Source organism: Poecilia latipinna, unplaced genomic scaffold, assembly GCF_001443285.1.
Source record: "Poecilia latipinna isolate Pla-1442-1.1 unplaced genomic scaffold, P_latipinna-1.0 Scaffold25, whole genome shotgun sequence".
NCBI classification, from domain to species: domain Eukaryota; kingdom Metazoa; phylum Chordata; class Actinopteri; order Cyprinodontiformes; family Poeciliidae; genus Poecilia; species Poecilia latipinna.
In genome coordinates, this window is record NW_015112641.1 from 482,026 (window position 1) to 501,756 (window position 19,731).

A 19,731-nucleotide genomic window follows, 5' to 3' on the forward strand; every position below is an offset into this window, starting at 1 on the left:
ACTTTTTGTGTGACTACAAGTAAGTTAGAAAGATTGAATAAATTAACTTGGTTAACCTCCATGGCCTTAAGGGCAGTCCGTCATCACCTCTAGAGCTGCATAGGCATTTACTAAAAAGTTGTAGTTTGCTTGTAAGGATGGTGTCTTTTTAAAAGTAATTTAAGTGAAGGCCAATTGTAGAATGATAGAAAATAAAACTTCATTGCCATCGTTTTTTCCTATTAAGGGAAAGCTTGCCAAGTAGTTTGAGAAGTGCTGGTCCAAGATCAGACAGTCATGAACCCCTATGAAAAGGAAAACAAGGAGGAGGACAAACAGAGGGGCAGTGTGAAGAACAGGTCAGTCTAGTCTTCTTCCACAAGGATACCTGGGTGTTAACACACCTGTTACCCTGTCTGGGAGGAGTCAGCAGTGTTTAGAGCTGCACTGGCTCATGTGTCAGAGTGTTTGTGTGTTTTTAAGAACAACCAAAGACAGAGAAAGAGAGGGAGACAAGGTGGAAGCTGAAGACAAAGAAACTGTACGACTGAGACGGTGAAGCTTTCTTAGGATCTCCACCTCCTCCGCGATGTCAAAGTCGAAGAAAACCAAGGACGGCTCGCCGAAGGGCTCAGGCAGTATCAACAAGTGAGTTTTTCCTCTGGATAATTAATACATCCAGCTCTGTATTAATTATGATTTGCATGAATTCCAGTCATGCATCCCCTTCCTGTTGTTTTCCAGAATGGGAGTGTTTCATGTTTCCTGGGTGTTAAGACGGCTTCTTTCCGTTTCTACGATTACTTAACCGGCAGAAATGTTAAAGAAAGTCAGTGACTCTGTGTGAAGTTAGTCTGCAGGGATGGAGAAAGTCAGAGCCTGACATCATATGTACCTAAGTTAGAGGATCAAGTGGCACAAATACAATAAAATATTTCAAGATTTATCCATCTTTTCTGGCATTGCAGAACCCCAAAGTGGTTCAAACAAAGCATGTTTCTTTCCAAAACAGTTAAGCTCAATTTTATTAGTATATTTCATCTGACTGTAATGTTGCCATTTTGGATTGGTTTAGCCAGGAATTAAGTCTGATAGAGAATCTGTACAGGGACCTAAAGATTAGGGTGATGGCAGGGAGGCCTTCCAACTTAAAAGATTTAAATCTTAGCCAGGCTTTCCCCCAGTGCATTATAAGCCTGACGGGCCACCAGGCTTTACTTGTGCCCCCTAAGCATAGTTTACTTATTTTAGTTGTTTTTTTTAACAGTTTTCTTTTTTAAACACTTTATTTTTAGGGTTTAGGTATTAATCTTCCAGTCTTCCAATAACACATAATTATCAAGTGATATTTTCAAATGTCCTGTCAACTTTAAACATTTATTAACTCAAAAACACGGCGAACTGCTGGATGACTGCCCTAGCGCCCCAACCACCGAGCACAGCAAGCTTTCTGGGTAAAACCCTGCTTAGCTTAAAGAAATCTGCATCAACAGTACAAGTAGAAATCAAAATTAAAAAGCTGGTCAGCTATTAAAAGTGATGTTTGATTGAAGTAATGTCAATAAACTATGTTTCAATAATTATTCAGTATAAATCTTTTTTTGGAGTTGCTTTTGTAAGAATGTAAATGGAAACTAGAATTTACATACTTTTTTGTCTTTTGGGAAATGTTTGTGTCATTTCCAATCAGAAACAATTAAATCTAAATCTGTATGTATGAATAGCTATGGGCTAAGCTGCGTTTGGCGTTGAACTAAAAAAGATGTCAGCTGAAGATCTTGGTGCTGCTGCACACAAACACATAAAACATGTTTACAGTCAACATTGTAAGAGGGAAATCTTGAACTGCCTCAACAGTAAAGATGTAAAGTACATATACCTATGTTATAGTGTGTTTCCAATTAAATTGCCATGAAGATGGCATCACTGTTGACCAACCACAGTGTGTCGTGTCAACGAAGAAGCCTCATGATAATCAGGACAAATACGTTTTACTGTTTGTTCTCATCTGATTTGAAAAAGACAAAAAAAAAAAACTGCATGATTTGCTGCTATTTTATAGCTGGCTGATCTGTCACAATCCTTGTTTCCAGCATTTTAGTAACTTGATATTTGGATTAATTATCAACATTGTTTTTATTGGTGTGTATCTGTGTATTTTACTACCATCCCTGCTAATATTGCTACCCACACCTTTTGTCACCTTCTCTCTCTTTTTTAAATGGAAACAAGTGGAGTGCAGATCTGTGTGTTGTGTGTGTGTGTGTGTGTGTGTGTGTGTGTGTGTGTGTGTGTGTGTGTGCTGCTGTTATTTGGACATCCTGTGAGTCAGTGCCTTTGCTTTCACACTCAGGAAACTCCCTTCAACATAAGCAGCTGCTCTGGTACAAAGACTTCAGCTAAGATTACTCTAAGAGTAAGCAGGTAGCAGTGAGGTGGAGTTGTTTGTTGGATCATTACCACTACCTGCTCTTATGTTACTCCATGTAGGTGCCAGTTAAGGGGAAAGCTTAAGGTTTGGTGCAACTTGGCTAGCAGGCAATGAACCACCAATCAGAATTCACAAGTATTTTAAAATTGTACTGAAATATTTTATTTCCCCCCCTCATCCTCAGGGTAGGTCAGAACGAAATGGTGGTAGTATCAGCGAACAAACTTGGGCGTCTGGGTGTGTCAATATTTGTTTCTACTCATCACAGCTTCGCAAAAACAAACCTAGATGTTATGAATGCATTTTCCATAGGCCTCATTAGCTCATTAGCATTGCCTGTTAAATGATAGCTGGCTGATCTGTCATTTGCTTAGTGTGAACGGCGGAGTTTTATCAGTTAGATCCGATTAGGTAGAAAAGCTTAGAATATACTATTTGTTGCAAGAATCTCACAGTCCTGAGCCAGCCAAGCAACAAACAGTGGATTTATATATAGGACTGTCACGATAACAAATTTTGCTAGATTATAAATAGTCCTGTAATTTCTTGCAATAAACAATAATATTGTTGCTATGACACCATTTTCAATTAATATAAGGGTAATGTTAAAATAATACAAGAACAGATTCTTAAATATCAATAAACTTTACATTCTAATGACCATTTAACACTGGAACTGGAAGACATTTTAAATATCCAAAACAAATAAACAGAAACAACAAATAAAATGAATTATTAAGTCTCTGTATACAAAATTGTCCAAACTGACCAAAGCACCAGACTGAAGACTCTTATCATCCAGTTTTTGGTAGAAAGAAAGAGAGAAAATAGAAAAACAATAAATCAAGCAAATGAAAATGATTGCGTTTGTTTTAATTAATCATGTGATTAATTAACAGGCCTATGCATATATAGGACTGGGCTGAACTGGGACCAAAAACTAGTCATGGTGGTCCATATTTTTTATGTGATATGCAATGCACATGACTTACAGGGTATATGCGCATCTTGTCTTATTTCAAATATTAAAATAATGTGCAGCGACCTACAATGAAGAGAGTAACCATGTAAAAAAAGTGATCCACTCTTTGTCACAATTCACACAACTATATATAAATGTACTCTATCTTTATCTTAAGTTCCTATCCTTCATCATCACAGATGGCCGTCCTACCTTCACATGGCTCACACTTTGCTCTTTACTAATTTATGTGATTCTAGTATCAATGTAAACTTTTGCCGTAGATCTGCTGCTGAATATTTCGGTCAATTGTGAATTCAACTTATAAATGTCGCTTTTTCCCCTTCCTATTAACTTCTCAGTTACACCATTTTCTTTGCATTTTCCCCATAAGTGCTAATCGTCTTAGCTTATGCTAGCCGGTGTTGCTATATCCTCTTCTTCTTCTTCGTCTAATGGCGGTGGGGTGACATCCAGCGTTTACATGTATTATCGCCATCTACTTGTGCCGGAATATTTTTCTTAATAAATTCTTCTATATTATCCCATTTTGTCTAAAAACAATTGTTTTATTTATTTTGTCATGTTTAACTCTTCACTCCACACCATATTTCTTGATTTAATTTTTCTCTATTCACCTTTTATTTATCACAATAAATTATTACATGCTCTACTTTCTCCATCTCCCGTTTGATGTTTCTGCTGTCACTGCTTCTTCTTTTGAAATAACTGGTGACGGTTGCGGGCAGCTTAAATACACATTGTTGCCACCTGCTGGACTGGAGTGTCACAAAAAAAATGACATCCTTTGCTTTAGTATAGAGATCAACCAGTGGAAAAGATTATTTATTCAGTTTGCAGAAAACAGTCTTTACATTGTATCCGCAAAACAACACGTGTCCATTATTTTCCCTTAATTCGAGTGGCTTAAATATGAATAAAGTCATACATTTAGCCTATTTTTCAATGTCTACTTCGGTAAAAGGACATGCGGTAGTGTTATATTTTCATTTTCCTTACACTGGAATCTGAATATTTCTTTTTGATAGTTTTCTTCAAACTCAAAGGTAAAAACACAAAAATATAAATGGAGTAAAATACCAATAAATTAGTTCCTATTTTATATAAAGAGTTTTGAAGGGAGGAATTTGGTCAATAATGAGATTTTAAACAGATATTTTTGGTCTAACTTCTTAAGTTTTACATACTTTTCAATTTCATGTAAAGCTAAAATGCTCACACAGCAGTGTGAACAAAAATAAAAATGTTTCAAGCTGTTTTGTCATTCATTCAAAAGAACTGAACGATATTTGTAAGAAAGAATAAATGTTGACATCTTCTAACTTATTCCCAACCAAACCTGCTCTTTGTCTTTTCCATTTACTGTTTCCTACAGACTAGAAAAGTCACAAAACAGTGTTGTAAGTTACTGTTTTAGAAAGCCTGGTCACTTAGACGGATGATTTTGAAAAGACTGAACCAAATGTCTCTCAGTTTTTATCTGAACCTGTGATTTCCTCCCTGCAGGACGCAGGCAAGCAGCCTGGCTCTGCTGATCTCCAAGATGCAATCGAACGCCGACCAGGTGGAGAAAGAAATCCTGAAGTCAGAAGAGATGCTGGCTGTGGTGAGAAAAACCAGATCCGCCACCAAATACACAGATCCATTTAGCTGGAACAGTGCTGAAAATGACATTTATCATCACCTACTGAAACACTGTATGTAGATTAATTACACACAGATGGATGTTTTCTCCTTACAGGTAATGAAAACATAACATTTAACATGAGGATATTACATCAAACCATTCATAAAAGTTATATTTAAAACAGAAAAGTGAGCTTATATTTAAATGTTTTTATTCTCAAATGTACTTTTAATCTGACAAACGGGCCTCATGGAAACGTAACAAACTTTAACATCAGCATAAGTTATTTAGCTGATTCGCTGACAGAAGGCTTTTATAAGGCATTTATAAATAAAATGTTTTGAGGAACTTTACGCTTTTTAAACTGACTTTTTCTACTCACTGCAGAGTATTTCGGTATAGTTTCTGGTGCAAATATTTAAGTACATTTGAAATAAGACAAAAGTAACTAACAAGTAAGTTTTTAGCAAGAAATCGGAGCTTGTTGTAAGTCAATAATTCCTTAATATTGATTAAAAAGTTCTGGTTCCACTGGCAGATTATTTCACTAAAAACACGTGAAAATGTCTTTTTATAAGTGAAATAGTCTGACAGTGGAACAAAGACATTTTTAAAGGAATACTAAGAAATTATTGACTTAAAGCAAGCTCTTATTCCTTGTTGAAAAGTTACATGTAAGTTCATTTTGTCTTATTTCACGTATGCAAAGATATTTGTACCAAATACTTGAGTAAAATTATGTGGTAAGATTTTGTGTTTTTGCAGTTTGTTTTTACTGTTTTTATAGTTTTCACTAAGACTTATTCTGGATCCCTGAACTGACCTTTATAATTAGTTTTCATTACACAGAAAAGCTTCATGTAAAATCCAAAGCTTATGTCTATTTGTTCAGTTCATGCCAGCACACAGGGATCCCACAGAACTGCCATGAAGTACCGAAAAACATGTTTTAAATCCAACTATACAGCGTACATATCATCAGAGTACATGCATATGGTTTGATTCATGATCAATACAAAAAAACATTAGAAAACTTATTTTAGCATGTTTAAACTGTAAATGATTATGGTGATACCAGCATGAATAAACAAAATACACATCAAACCATCTGTTTCTCTGTGTTGTGATTTTATCAGGATGTTGAAAATGAGAAGAAAGACCTTCCATTTAAACATCAAACTGAGATATCGACCAAACTGAGCAAGGCAGAGAACCTGCTGAAGGATCTGTTTCTGGACGTCGATAAAGCCAAGAAGCTCAAACATCCTCAAGCCAAAGAGATTGAAAATGAGTGAGAACATTGGATGGACATACTGGTGTTTAATCACAAAGAACTGATTCAGAGACATTTGATTTCCTCCAGTTTTGGCCAATATGATCAAACTAAAGCACCAGGCCAAAACATAAGCATATAAATGACATAATTTAATAGATATTTTACTGTTCTTTGTGTGACTTTCCAGTATAAGCCACCTTCATGAGCGGTGGCTGAAGGACTGCACCTTCTACAGAGACATCTATGACCAGATTGACGACGTGTCGCTGATGCCCATAATTAACTGGGGGCCCATTTTGACCCAGAAGCAAGTAAGTGTAGAGAAACATCAGAGCTCTTCACACTGGTGGCGATCTTTGAATTTAAAGCTGCAGTATGTGACTTTTACAAAAATATATATTTTTTCATATTTATTAAATCTATCATAGTGAAACAGTAAATCTGTGAAAAGATTGATCTCTTCCACCTCCTGTTCAAGCTATTATTGCTGTATAGATAAAAATCATTCATTTCATCTTCAAGTTGAACCACCTTCAAATGTTTTACAGTGTACAGGAGGGTGATTGACAGCGCTAACACCCTCCTCCTGGTTCTGATTGGTTGTTTCTGACTGAGTGGCATATTTCTGCAGTTAGCACTGGGAAAACACAGAGAAGCTTGATTATTTTTCACAGATTATGTGTTTTATACTGTCACAACATGGTGACAAGATATGTAAAAAACATATTTTTTTATTAACGTTACATACTGCAGCTTTAAAGAATCTCACTCTGAGATACTGTGACCCTGTAGAATTTGACAAGGTTTGAGCATTTTCATGAACTGGGCTGTTCTTGTGCTTTTTGCTTTCAGAAAGAGCTGAACAGAGAGGATTACGGCCCCACCATGGCCGACCTGGAGAAGCAGATTGCTGCTCACAGCATCCTGCATAAAGAGATAAAGGCTTACAGCTCCCAGCTTTGTGTCAGCTCTGCAGGCAGCAAGGTCGGCATGCTTATTTCAACACAATAGCACTTATGTTGACTGGCAAAGTATTCAGACATATGGGACCTTTTCACATTTTTGGTTCCTCATAGCCACTCAGAACAGTGCTTAACTGCAAAGTGACAAAAAAAAAAGATAAAACAATTTTAGTATTTTTTTACAAATAAAAATCTGAGAAACTGAATTATTATCTGACGTTTGTTTTTGCGAAAATAAAATTGTATTGAGAATATATGCTAACAAGTCTAGAGATTCAAATGGACTTAGGTCTCTTTAATACAGGAATATTCACTACAAAGCTTCTGACAAACTGCAAACATTTTATGGCTTTCTGTCAACAACAGCTCTGCCATAAAAAACAGATATATGGAGCAGATAAATGGATTCTGGACTCTGTGGATCTTATTCCTCTCCTTGCCAAGACTGTATTACCTGACCCTAATTTTAAATCTGCCTAAATTGTTTCTCCCTGATTTGTGTGCCGTCCTTCACAGAAACTCTGCATTTAGACTGAGATTAAATCATAAACTGGTGGATTTCTCTCACCAAACACCAGCCTTCCAGATACAGAGAAGTTTCTGCAATATGACAAAAATGTGAAAAAGTTAAAGGAGTTAAAGGAGTTAAAGGAGTACGACTGGGACATTTTCTGCGTCCCAGTCATAGTTGAAAATGGGAAATTCTGACTTTTGAGTTAGAAATATCAGTAATAATTTATGAAACAGATGTCGCATTCAATATGGCCGCTCCTCATATCAGAAGTAGTAAGGTGTGATGGAAACGTGTTTATTTTACAACAAATACATCTAAAATCAATGTTTTAAGCTGTAGCCGCAACTATGACTGAACAAATAAGTGACCTTTGCCAATAAAAATAAAGCTTTTTCATCTTCTTCACTCTCAGTAAAATCTTGGTAGAGACAATTAATGTTATGTGTTACTGTCTTTTTTATTTTTCAGGAGAAATATGCTGTCTTTAAGAAACAATATAACAACCTGCTGGTAAGTTGCTTTTTTTGTTATTTTAGGTTTAGGGTCAGTCTGTTTTTTAAAACAGCATATTAAAAAAGGAGGAGTAAATTTAGCCAAAACAAATCTAAGAAAGTTTCTAAAAAAGACAAAAGTTGAAAAGTCAAAACTTTGCTAGAAAAAACTCAGAAATTTCAAGAATAATTAAAAAATGTTGTAGAAAAACAGAAATTTTTGAGTTTCAAAATGTGCAATTTTGCTTAAAAAAATCTCTTGGAAAAACAAGGAAATTTTTGAGTTTGAAAACTCCAAAAAGTTCAAAGTTTTTTGTAGAAAATTTCTGAGATTAATGTCAAAGTTTTTTCTAGCAATTCTTTTGGACTTTTCTTGTTTTTTCTGGAATATTTCATAGATTAATGTCAAAGTTCCTGAGTTTTTTTCCACCAATTCTTTTGACTCTTTAAACTCAGAAATTTTCTTGTTTGTTCTGAAATATTTCATAGATTAATCTTAAAATTTCTGAGTTTTGTTTTCTTTTTCTAACACTCTGTAGTTGTTTTTAGAGGTATTTCATGAATAAAAATGAAAATACAGCCTAACCTTTGAGATTGAATTTTGTTTTGCTGGTTTTGTCTCTGAGGACGACTCCAAGTGGCGGCGCCACTACCTGAACAGCCTCTACGACTACATGCAGGGCTGCAGCAGGCAGCTGAACTTCCTGAGAGAAGAACAGGAAAAGATCAAGAAGCAGGACTGGAGCGATCAAATGCTGCATCCTCCTGACATCCGCAGGCACTATGAGGTCAGAGCAAATCAAAATTTGGTTTTAATATCTCTTAATTCTGCTGTAATGCTGTTTTATTAAATAAAATAATTTTTACCCACCTGTAGGGTGTTCATAATGTTTCAACTGCAGATTCTTTGTCATAAACATTATAAACAGATAAAAATAACACCCTAGTTAGGACTTCTTAAACAAAATAAAGCAAAGGAAGTTCAACAGAGGGGTTTAGAAACCTTAAGCTTTTAAGACAGAAGTTAGAGAATCTGTTAAGCATTAGTTAAATGAAAAATAGTTCAATTAGCATCTCGCTGTAACAGTAGATATAAAAGCTTTGACTTATTCCCAATCAGAACTTCAAGAACAACGGTCTTTTGTTCCATGAGAGTGAAGTGAACAGACTCCAGGATGAAGGAGAAAGGCTCATCGAACTGAACCACCCGGCCAGCGAAACAATACAGGTACTGAAGTCAGTCTAAAAAGGAGACCTGGCTTATGCGTCCTTTAACAAGTTATGATATGTCTATGTGCTATAAAAAACATATTCATTACATTTTTTTTTAGCACAAAACCATTCTCAGATAATGACATCTCAGTTTGCTCCCTTCAGAATTAACTGTTTTAGAGCCTCTTGTCACTTTAAATCCAAACTATTCGTTGCTGTCCACGCCCCCCAACTCAACGTTTACACTCAAACGCTGAGTTGAGTTGGAGTCATAAGAAAATGGCTGCAAAGAGACGTACAATTGTACAACATTACATCTTTGAAGATCAAAGATAAGTTAACAACAAAACACTTGTCTTTTCTAGCAGCTATTGTACAGCAGTAAAGTTAGCTTACCAAACGTGCCGGAGTTCCGTTTGGGTTGCTAGGTAACGAGGCTGGGCTCGTAACGGTGTTGGCTTTCACTTCTTAACCCTTTGCAACTACGTCACTGAATCATTCGAAGCGCCATGATGGATGTCGGAAACAGCTAGCTTAGAAACCGACCCATACCTCCTCCGTCCTGACATGTTGATCAAATGATCGGCTTTGCCTGAATTCACAGCACATGATTTATGTCATTAAGTCATAAAGAGCGTCTCCCTTTACACCGGAGCAGCATTAAAAACGTGCAGAAGACCAGGTTTTTTTTTTGTACATGCTAGGCTACATGATGGCGGGGCATTGTTTCCATGGTTACTGATAGTTCGACTCGTCCATTCGCCATAATGAGATGTTTACTTTGTAAAAAGTGTTCGCTGCAAATCCCCGGTTACACCGAGGGATGATTAACGGCTGCTATCCATCGCCGCCACATCTTCCCTCATTAAAAATTAATAAAATGACAAGTTTGGTTTTCACCCTTGTCTATTGACCGCGCAGCATCCTATGACCATTTTACTGCGAAATCAACTAAATAAAAGCGATATTAGGCTACCAGAGCTGCGTTTTTTGACCGGTTTATAGGAGCGCATTGGTTGTTTTGACATCCATCATGGCGGAGTGGGCGGAGTTTCGAAGAGAGTGACGTCACGTGCAAAGGGTCAATAGGTTAAGGAGCAGTTGGTGACAATTTGACCTTGAAATCGGCTCATTTTCCAGCCACCAAAAAACATTAACTTATTTCCATAAAACATCTGGGTGTTTTTCTAGTGTTTGGGTTGCTTCTAGAAGCCGTTGACACCCAATTGGACGTAGAAATGTGCAAGAAGTAGACATTGCTTTATATGGCCCCTTTAAAGATTTCACCTGAGTTAAACTTTAAGATTGAATGTTTATTTAATGCAGTCTGATTCTTTACTTTAAGGCCCAAATGGAAATGGTGAGAACCGAATGGCAGAAGTTCCTGAATCTCTGCATTTGTCAGGAAACACATCTGGAAAACGTGGATGAATTCAAAAAGGTAAGAAAATATGGTAAAAGTATGTAATAGGAGGACATGCTATTGCATGGACAATGTTTTTAGCGGTCCAACGTGTTTTTAGCTTCTCTCAAACCACAACATGAATATTTTTGTACCATTTTCTTCCAGTTTCAAATGGACACTGAGGAGCTGTCAGAGACACTGACTGAACTCAGCACCACTTTGGCCCCAGAGTCTGTCAGTCAGAAGAGTAACTCAAAGACACTTCTGCAGATGGAGGTAAGATGAAAGCAAGAAGGTAAAGCGGGAGGAAAAACTGAGAAAAACTCTAGTTTATTCAACTCTTGGAGGTTTGCAAAATTGATAAAAAGTTAACACAACTTACTGCTGTAAGTTTATTTTTCACAAACTCACATTTAGGCTCAAAATATAAAACTGGCTACATTTATTTGACTCAAAGAGTAGAAGATAGTAGACACAACTAAATGCGGCTCAAACATTTTACAGTGAAGGAAATACAGAAAATAAGGTGATTGGTCAGATTTGCAGAAAAAGTTGGGATCACTGGTGAAAATTGCGAGTCAGTGGAAAATTTGTGAACAATCAGTGAATCACGACTTTCTGGAGGGACTGGTTTGGTACATTGTTATAAAAGGCTATGATTTTTGTACGGCTCACTAGGAGGCAATAGGTTGTGGTGAAATTAGGGGGAATCGCAGACAAAATAACACGAGTCAAGATGAAAATACATTGAAAAGAAACGTATAAAAGCAAGAAATGGGCGGTCAGCTGATGAAAATCAATAGACAACTGGCTTTGCTTCTCTGTAGGGAGAAGAGAAGACGGTGCAGAACTGTGAGCAGCTGCTGACCGACCTGAGGAGACGAAGTTCAACCATCTCCCCTCTGAAGCTGCGTCGCGTTTCTTCCAACACTCCCATCGCAGTGAAGTCGCTGTGTGACTGGGAGACTAACCAGGTCCAAAATGCATTTTTATTGAATCTTCTTTAAGCAAAACTCACAAGACTGAGTGTTGAGATTCTTTCTGTAATTGTTCAGCCTGATTTATTGTTTTCAGACCTCCTTAAAATGATAATTTGACTTCATTTTTGCGCCATTAGGGTTCTCTGTCCAGAGGGGAAACGTTCACCCTGAAATCCCTCTCTGACAACGAGAACTGGGACGTAATCTCAGCTGATGGAGAAACTGAAACTTTCCCAGGAGTTTGCTTCCTGATCTCACCTCCTGACCCAGACGCCATTGATAAAGTTGACTCGTAAGTAATGGAAAGCTGCATTGGAAATGGAAAGTATTGCTATTAAAACATGTACTATACTCGTTGTGTTTGTATTTTCAGTTTGGAGAGTGAGCTGGCAGAAATCAAGGAAAAGAGAGCAGCTCTGGCAGCGTCCCTGAAGAACCGCAGATCAGATGTCTGTAACGCTCAGCAGTCAGGTGTTTGTCTTTCACTTCTTTACCGTCATGATGTTTAATCTGTGAGCAGATTAAAACGCCTCAGAGACCAAGAAGAGTTTGTTTGTATGGCACAGTTCAGCAACAAAGTGCTGTACACCATTAAAAACATAATACAGTTATTATGTTAAATGAGAGGAGTCCCAGAATTGAACCTTGAGGAACCTCATATAGGATTTCTACCCATTTCAATGAGTAATTACCGACTGACACAAAGACGTCCCTGTTTTTTTAGGTCAGATTAATCAGAAGGCAATTTTACTGTTTCTTCACTCAGTTCCAGTTTCTTCAGCTCCTCAAGACCCCAAACTGGCAGCTGTGGCTCAGCAGCTGGACCAGCTGGACTCCGACCTGGCCGACACGGAGCAGGGCCTGCTGAGCCGCCTGCGAACCCCGGTGAGCCGCACCGACCCAGCCAGAGATCTGGCCAAGAAGCTGAGAGAGCAGGAGGTGAGTCGACACAAACACCGATGGTTTCAGAGGGAAGAAACTCTCGTTAGGGATCTGATTATATTTAAATTTAGTTCATGGGGAGAAAAAAATGTAGCTTTATTTTCACAGAGTTCATTTTATTGCATGCTGATACGGATTGTGACACTTAGAGGTACACTAAGTAAATTGAAATGTCTTTAAAAGTTCATTCATTTCGAGTAATTAAATTTTTTATATTTAGACTTTAACCATACAGAAGGATTTATTTCATCTGTTTATTTTAAATAGATATCAAACCAATTAAAAAAGAAGACCTTTCTTCATGAAGAAATGTTATATCATTAAATTTAAAGCAGACAGTCACCGACTCACTTCGCAAGAAGAAGAAGCCATTAAATTGCATTGCTGCGCACTGCAAAAACACAAAATCTTACAATATATTTTTATCTAGTTTTTGGCGCAAATATCTTAATACACTTAAAACAAGACAAAACCGACTTACAAGTAACTTCTCAGCAAGTTATATGAGCTTGTTTTAAGTCAACAATTTATTCATATCGATTTTTAAGAAGTACTACTTCCTCTGTTATTATTATTTCACTTACGATACAACATTTTTCCCATGCCATAATTGAAATAATCTGCCAGAGGAACTAGTACTTTTTAAAATCAATATGAAAAATTTATTGACTTTAAACAAGCTCCTATATCTTGCTGAAAAGTTACTTTTTAGCCAGATTTGTCTTATTTCAAGTTTACTAAGGTATTTGCACTAGAAAATAGACAAAATACTTGGTATAATTTTGTGTTTTTGGAGTTCAGTGTTGCATTCAACATGTTCATGGAAAGATGAGTGGAAGGAAAAAGTGCGCACAAGCACCAGGCTTAACTTCAGAGGATTGTGAAACAATTCACAATTCTTCTAAATCATATTTGTTTTATACAGCGAGCTGCCGAGGCGCTGAAGGCTCTGGAGCAGCAGATTCAGACTGCAGAGGCCGACCTGCAGCCTTTCCTCCCTGCTGAGTCCAGCAGCATCATGTCTGGACTGCAACTCAGACTGAGTGCTGCTAGCAACAAGCACGATAGCTTAGCCGCTCTGGCGGATCTCTACAGTAAAAAGTAAGTTTGCATTATTATTATTAGCAGTGGTAGTATTTATAAAGTTTAGGCTTTTTAGATCACAGCTTGCTGTTTTTACCTGTTTCTCTCAGAGCGAATGCGTCTCTCAGCCTGGAGAGTCAAATTCAGAAGGTGGACGATCTTGTTTATGGGCTTGAGAGAAACCTCAGTGAAGACGGTCAAATTCCTGACATACCAAATGCAATTCAAACTCACACTGAAGACATTCAGGTGAGGATATCTACAGCAGACTGTATCACTATTAGCTTCTGCACAAACACACAAACTGTTTTTAAGACAAAGGCTTTGACAGGGAAACCTTTGCAGTTACAACAGTTTCTTCTAATAAGACTTTCCATCAGTTTTTGGAGTCTTCATGTCTGAGTTGTTGTCGTTTCCTCAGTTAAATGTGGAATATTTAGGCTGGACTTTTTGCACAGATGACATCCTCTCAAAGTTTGAGTTCACTTAGCTCCTGAGAGAGATCCAATCTTTTACAAATGTTTGTAGAAGCAGTCTGCATGACTTGACGTTTAAATGGGATGTATTGGGCAAAATATTCATATTTTCATATTTTGTATTTTATTATACTTTCATTTTGGTCTCAGTTGCTTCTAAAAACAGCCCAAACGCTTAAAAAAAGTGTAGTTTTCAGCGCTTTTTATTCCCTAAAAGCTGGCTGTTTTTGGGGAATAAGTTAATGAACCATTTCAAAAACCTCCTTATTGTTGAGTCATATTATCAGTTTACCCCAACCCCATCCCCAGCAGAGTTCCAGCACATTTAGTTCTACCACTATGTGCTGTACAATGGCTGCTGGAAAACACAGGTGTTTTGTTGATGACTTGCCATCCAGAAACCACTTGCCCCATTCTTGTTGGTTGTGCAGGAGGCTCCACTTCTGCTTTTCAAAGATGTACAATTGCATAATTGTGTATCTGTTTGCAGCCATTTTTACGTTTGAGTGTAAACGTTGAGTTGGATTTAAAGTGACAAGACGCCCTAAAACATCTCAAAATACTCAGAACTGAACAGACTAAAGCCTCACCGTCGAATCATTTTGTGCAAAAAATGCAATAAACATGTTTTGTCTAGCCCATAGAAACATCCTAACCTGTTCAATAAAGTATGGTAGGTCACCTTTAATCACCTACAGCTGTGGCCAGTAGAATAGTTGGGACAACTCAAAACTTTTGGCTGTACAGTGTATATTTTATTTTGGGCGTCCCCTTTGTTGTGTTTAGCGCCAGCAGCAATCGGTAGCAGGGATCCAGGATGACATGACGAAACTGAATCAGGATTTGGAGGCGACTGAGAGGTTGTGCAGCTCCCTGCAGAAAGACCACCAGGAGTACTGCCCTGACATCCAGCACCAGAGGAACGACGTCAGACAGCTGCAGAGTCGCTACACAAATGTTGCCAACCAGCTGAAGGAAAGGTGAGACAAACCAGAGGATTTCAGTTCATTTAATTTAGCTGTACTGGGATTTGTTTATCCCCAGTTAAACAAATTAAGTTTGATAGTAACAAAAAGTGAAAGAACATTTCATAAATTCTGTGTTTACTTTTAAGTGTTGCTAAATGTCTTTTAAGGAAAAGAAAAACTTAATGTTCTTAAGAAGAAATATATTTGATAACAGCAAAGATGTGGAGAAAATTAATCTTTTTTTTCCCCTGACATCTTTTAGAGAAAACCTTTTGCAAGAGGCTTCGTCAGCGTACCTGGAGTTCCAGAGCCTGTGCAAATATCTCAACTCTTTCTTGGACAGCCTGCCAACAAATCAGATAAATATCAACGATGGGCTGTCGCAGGTGACTGCTAAGCAGATCTCCCAACAGGTATGAAAGTCCTTAGAGACGTGCACGTCTGAAAAGTATTCACAGTGCTTCACTTTTTCCACTTTACTGCAAATTGTTAATTTAATCTCTTTCCTCAAAATTCTACATGCAATTGCTTCAATGTGGAAAAAATGTTTTGGAGATTTTTCCACATTTATTAAAAACACAAAACCAAGAAATTACATTTACATAAGTGTTCACATCCTTGCTTAATACTTTGCTGAGCCACCTTAGGCAGCTTTTACAGCATCGACCAACAAAACAGTGCAGAACTGACTTAAAACTTTTATGTTTTAAAACAAACATAAATTAATTACAAATTTATTTGACAACTCTGCACCATTACATCACACTTCACAAGCTTGTAACATGTAAAAACAACAAAACTTGAATTTGTTCAGCACAGTTAGGAGAATTGCGACATAAATCTGGAACAAACTCCTAGAAAACTGCAAAACAGCTGAAACACAGAGTTCCTTTAAGTCATAACTAAAAACCCAGCTGTTGCTTTTGAGCCTTAATAAATTAAACGTTGCATAATTTTGGTGATGACTCATCATGTTTGTTTACTTGTTCACAGTATGGTGTTTAATTTAAAACTTTGTAATGTTGTGTTTTTATCATGTAAAGCACCTTGAACCACCTTGCTGCTGAAATGTGCAATACAAATAAACTTGATTGATAAAACAGCCAATCGAAAATAAATAATAAACTGAAGCTGACAAAAAAACAGTACCTTAGTCAAACATGTGAAAAATAAACTGTAGGAAATCTTCTTTCAAATGGTTCAGAGGGTGAAATTAGAAATTCTAAATATAAAGTAAAATAAATAATGAAGCGTCATGTAGCTCAGAGCACAAACCATAGAGCTAGACTCAATAGATCTGCCCATGTGAATCAGTCACATTGTCACCAATACCAGATCTATAATTTTTTTCAACATTGGGACTGATGCAGATAGTAATATGGGATTGGTGCATCTAGTTTCCTCTAAATATGACGCCTTTCATTCACAAAGAGTTCAGTCTTTGTCTCATCAGACCAGAGAATCTTGTTTCTCGTGGACCGAGTTTTGAGCCTTATTCCAAAGTCTGTGAATATTTATTTAAATGTGATTTATAGGCTTTGTATTTTAATAAATTTGCAAAACACTCAAACTTTCACAATGTCATAATTGGGTTTTTGTGTGTAGAAAAAAAAGAGAGATTAATTTAGTACAATTTGGAAAAAGTGAAGCACTGTGAATACCTTCCGGATGCACTACACATAAAATAAATCATATCTGTGCATCATTTAATTGAGTTAAATAGTATTTAAAGGATTAATGCAACTTTTCTCAACTCACAGAGAGTGATGAAGGATCTAAAGCAGAAGGAGGACGACATGGACTTAGTGGTTGACCTCTCTCAAGATCTGCAGTGCATACTCAGCGTAAGAATGAAACAGAAGCAGAGCTGCAAACGTTTCACAATTTGTAGTTGTACAGAGTTGCTCAGACCAGGAACATTTCCCCCTTTGGAGCTGAAGTACTCTACTAATAAGTACAAAGTATAATGTTTACTACAGCAGGTTAATTACCTGAAAACTGATGTGTTTCCTCACCTTGTTTATAAGTTGTCTCCCCTAAACTCCATCCCAACTCAGGGAAACGTGTGGTACACATTTTAAAAACAATTTAGTCAAATCCTGCATTGAAAATAAAAATTCATAACCTTTTTATATCTCTGTAACAGTACAACTCTGAAATAGGAAATACAAGAAAACAAAGGAACTTTTTAACTCAACTTCTTCCTCTTTTCTGTTTTTTTATGTGCGAAACATTTAGCTTCAGTTCACACTGAAACGATCCATTCCTCTTTGCGCTCGGATGTGCCTTTTTAGTTCTTTTTCATCTTTAATGTTTAAAAATGAAGGAATAACATATGTAACATTTTTATGCCTGCAGGATTATGAGACAAATGCTAATAAATACAACGGTACACTTGAAGATGTCGGGATGCCTCTTCCAACGATGACCCATAGCCTCACATTCAGTGATGCTATTCAGAGAGAGGTAACATTCAGATTACTTTACTGTATATTTATGGTTTTTTAAAGAGATAAGAATTTGATTACAGATTTGTTCATCACAGGAAAAAAAATTGATAAACCGCTACGCAGAAGCAACAGCAGAAAACGCTCAGCGTCAGAAACAGATCGATTTGGCAAGGAATCTCATTTTTCAAGTAAGGCTTACGGTCAAAAATTTGTCAACCTTGTCTTTGCACTATTTATACCATAACCGATCAAACAAATTTAGCTACACTGCAAATCATCTGAAAATGTGTACTTAAACCTGCTTATCATGTTTTTACGGCTGCAGAATGAAGAAAAGGTTCAGATGGTGGCACAGCAACAGGCGAAGCTTGAAAACCAACAAAAGAGTAGCTCTGAGTTAGATGGCTTGTTTGGGGAATTAGTGGACGAGAATGAAGTGACAGCTCAATCACAGACCAAACTAAAAACCTTCAAAAGCAGAGTTAAGAATCACCGAGGTGTGGAGCATGTGGAGGAGAACAACGCACTGCAAGTAGGTGATCTGTCTGACCTTAGGAGCAAACTGAACACTGAAGTCCTGAAACGGAGCTCCACCCATTCAGAGTTTGAGACGGTAAACGAGAGAATCGGAAATCTGCAAGACACCACTAAACGCTCATACCCTCGAATGGTGACTAGAGAGGCGATTGAGTTTAAAAGAGATCCTCAAGTGGAAGAAGAGGCTGCCAACATGCGAAATGAGATCCCAAGGATGAGACATGAAATACGAATGAACGAATCGGAGCAAGCCCAAATGAAGAAAGAAATTGCAATTCTCCACCATATTAAACCGCCCGTGAACGAGAGAGAGGATAAGAAGGAAGCGGGTAAAGCAGAACGAGATCTAGAGATTTTGAAAGCATTTAGAGCATTTGAGACTGAAATTTCTGATGAGAAAAACAAATGCAGGATCCTCAATGATGAAATCTTCCAGACAAGAAATCAGATTAACACCCTTGAGAAGCTGATTCCCAACATCCAGTCTAAAGACATCGCTAGAAATGTGAAAAAGATTGAACAAGACCCTGAACTTATCGCAGAATTCAACAAGCTCCAAACAAGCCTGGAGGAAGAGAGATCTGAAAACAGCCATTTGTCTCAAGAAGTGATGGAGCTGCAGAAGCGCTACAGAGAAATTCAAGCCCAGAGGCCAAGTTTTGAGGTGAAAGAAGTTGTAAATGAGATATACCTAATAGACCCAAATACAGAGATGGAGATTGAGCGTCTTCGCAAAGAAATACAGGACATAAATATGCAGAATACTGACCTAGAAAAGGTGATTACGCAGGTCACCACTGATCTGAATACCCTTCGTTCAGAGAAACCCAAAGTAGAATTCAAAGAGGTTACCCAAGAGGTGGTGAAAGAAGAAAGAAGCCCTGAAAACGAGCGAGAGATCCAGAGGTTAAATGATCAGGTGAACCGCCTAGACAGCCAGTGCACCTCTCTTGAAGACCAGGTTAGACAGCTGCAGAAAGAAAGAGATGAATGGAAGGCAGAAAAGTCCAAGATAGAGACCCAACTGGTCAACAGAGAATTAATAAAGTATGAGCCTGATCCACTGCTGGAGAAGGAAGCTGATCGTTTGCGCAGGAGTGTGCGGGAAGAAGCACAGCTGAGGCGAAATATTGAGGAGATGGTTTTTGAATTCAAACACAAATACCTTCTTTTGGAAAGACAGAAACCAGAACAGAAACTGGTTGTCCAGGAGATTGTACGGCTTCAGAAGGACCCAAGGCAATCAATGGAACATGACAGACTCAGTAGGAGGCTTGATGAAGCCGTAACGAGTCGCCGTCAGATGGATCTGGAGTTACAGCAACTAAGAACGAAGTTGGAAGACAAGGAGCGCATCATCAGAGAGAGTGATGAGCACCAAAAAAGGATCCAAGCTGAATCTGAACTCAGAGAGAT

At 37.6% G+C, this 19,731-nt stretch overlaps 1 protein-coding gene across 1 annotated transcript; it reads left to right on the forward strand.

The window, feature by feature from the left end:
- Nucleotides 1-452: 452 nt before the first annotated feature.
- LOC106950555 (envoplakin-like) lies at nt 453-19,729 on the forward strand (the record flags this gene model as incomplete). Its single annotated transcript, XM_015037497.1, has 22 exons — nt 453-627; nt 4,899-4,998; nt 6,156-6,310; nt 6,483-6,606; nt 7,148-7,279; nt 8,240-8,281; nt 8,889-9,050; nt 9,383-9,490; nt 10,820-10,915; nt 11,045-11,155; nt 11,707-11,853; nt 11,997-12,151; nt 12,233-12,330; nt 12,626-12,798; nt 13,727-13,902; nt 13,995-14,133; nt 15,147-15,340; nt 15,591-15,741; nt 17,089-17,172; nt 17,687-17,794; nt 17,874-17,966; nt 18,104-19,729. Coding segments are annotated over exons 1-22 (4,233 nt in total), but the record flags the coding sequence as incomplete, so codon positions are not given.
- Nucleotides 19,730-19,731: the final 2 nt, after the last annotated feature.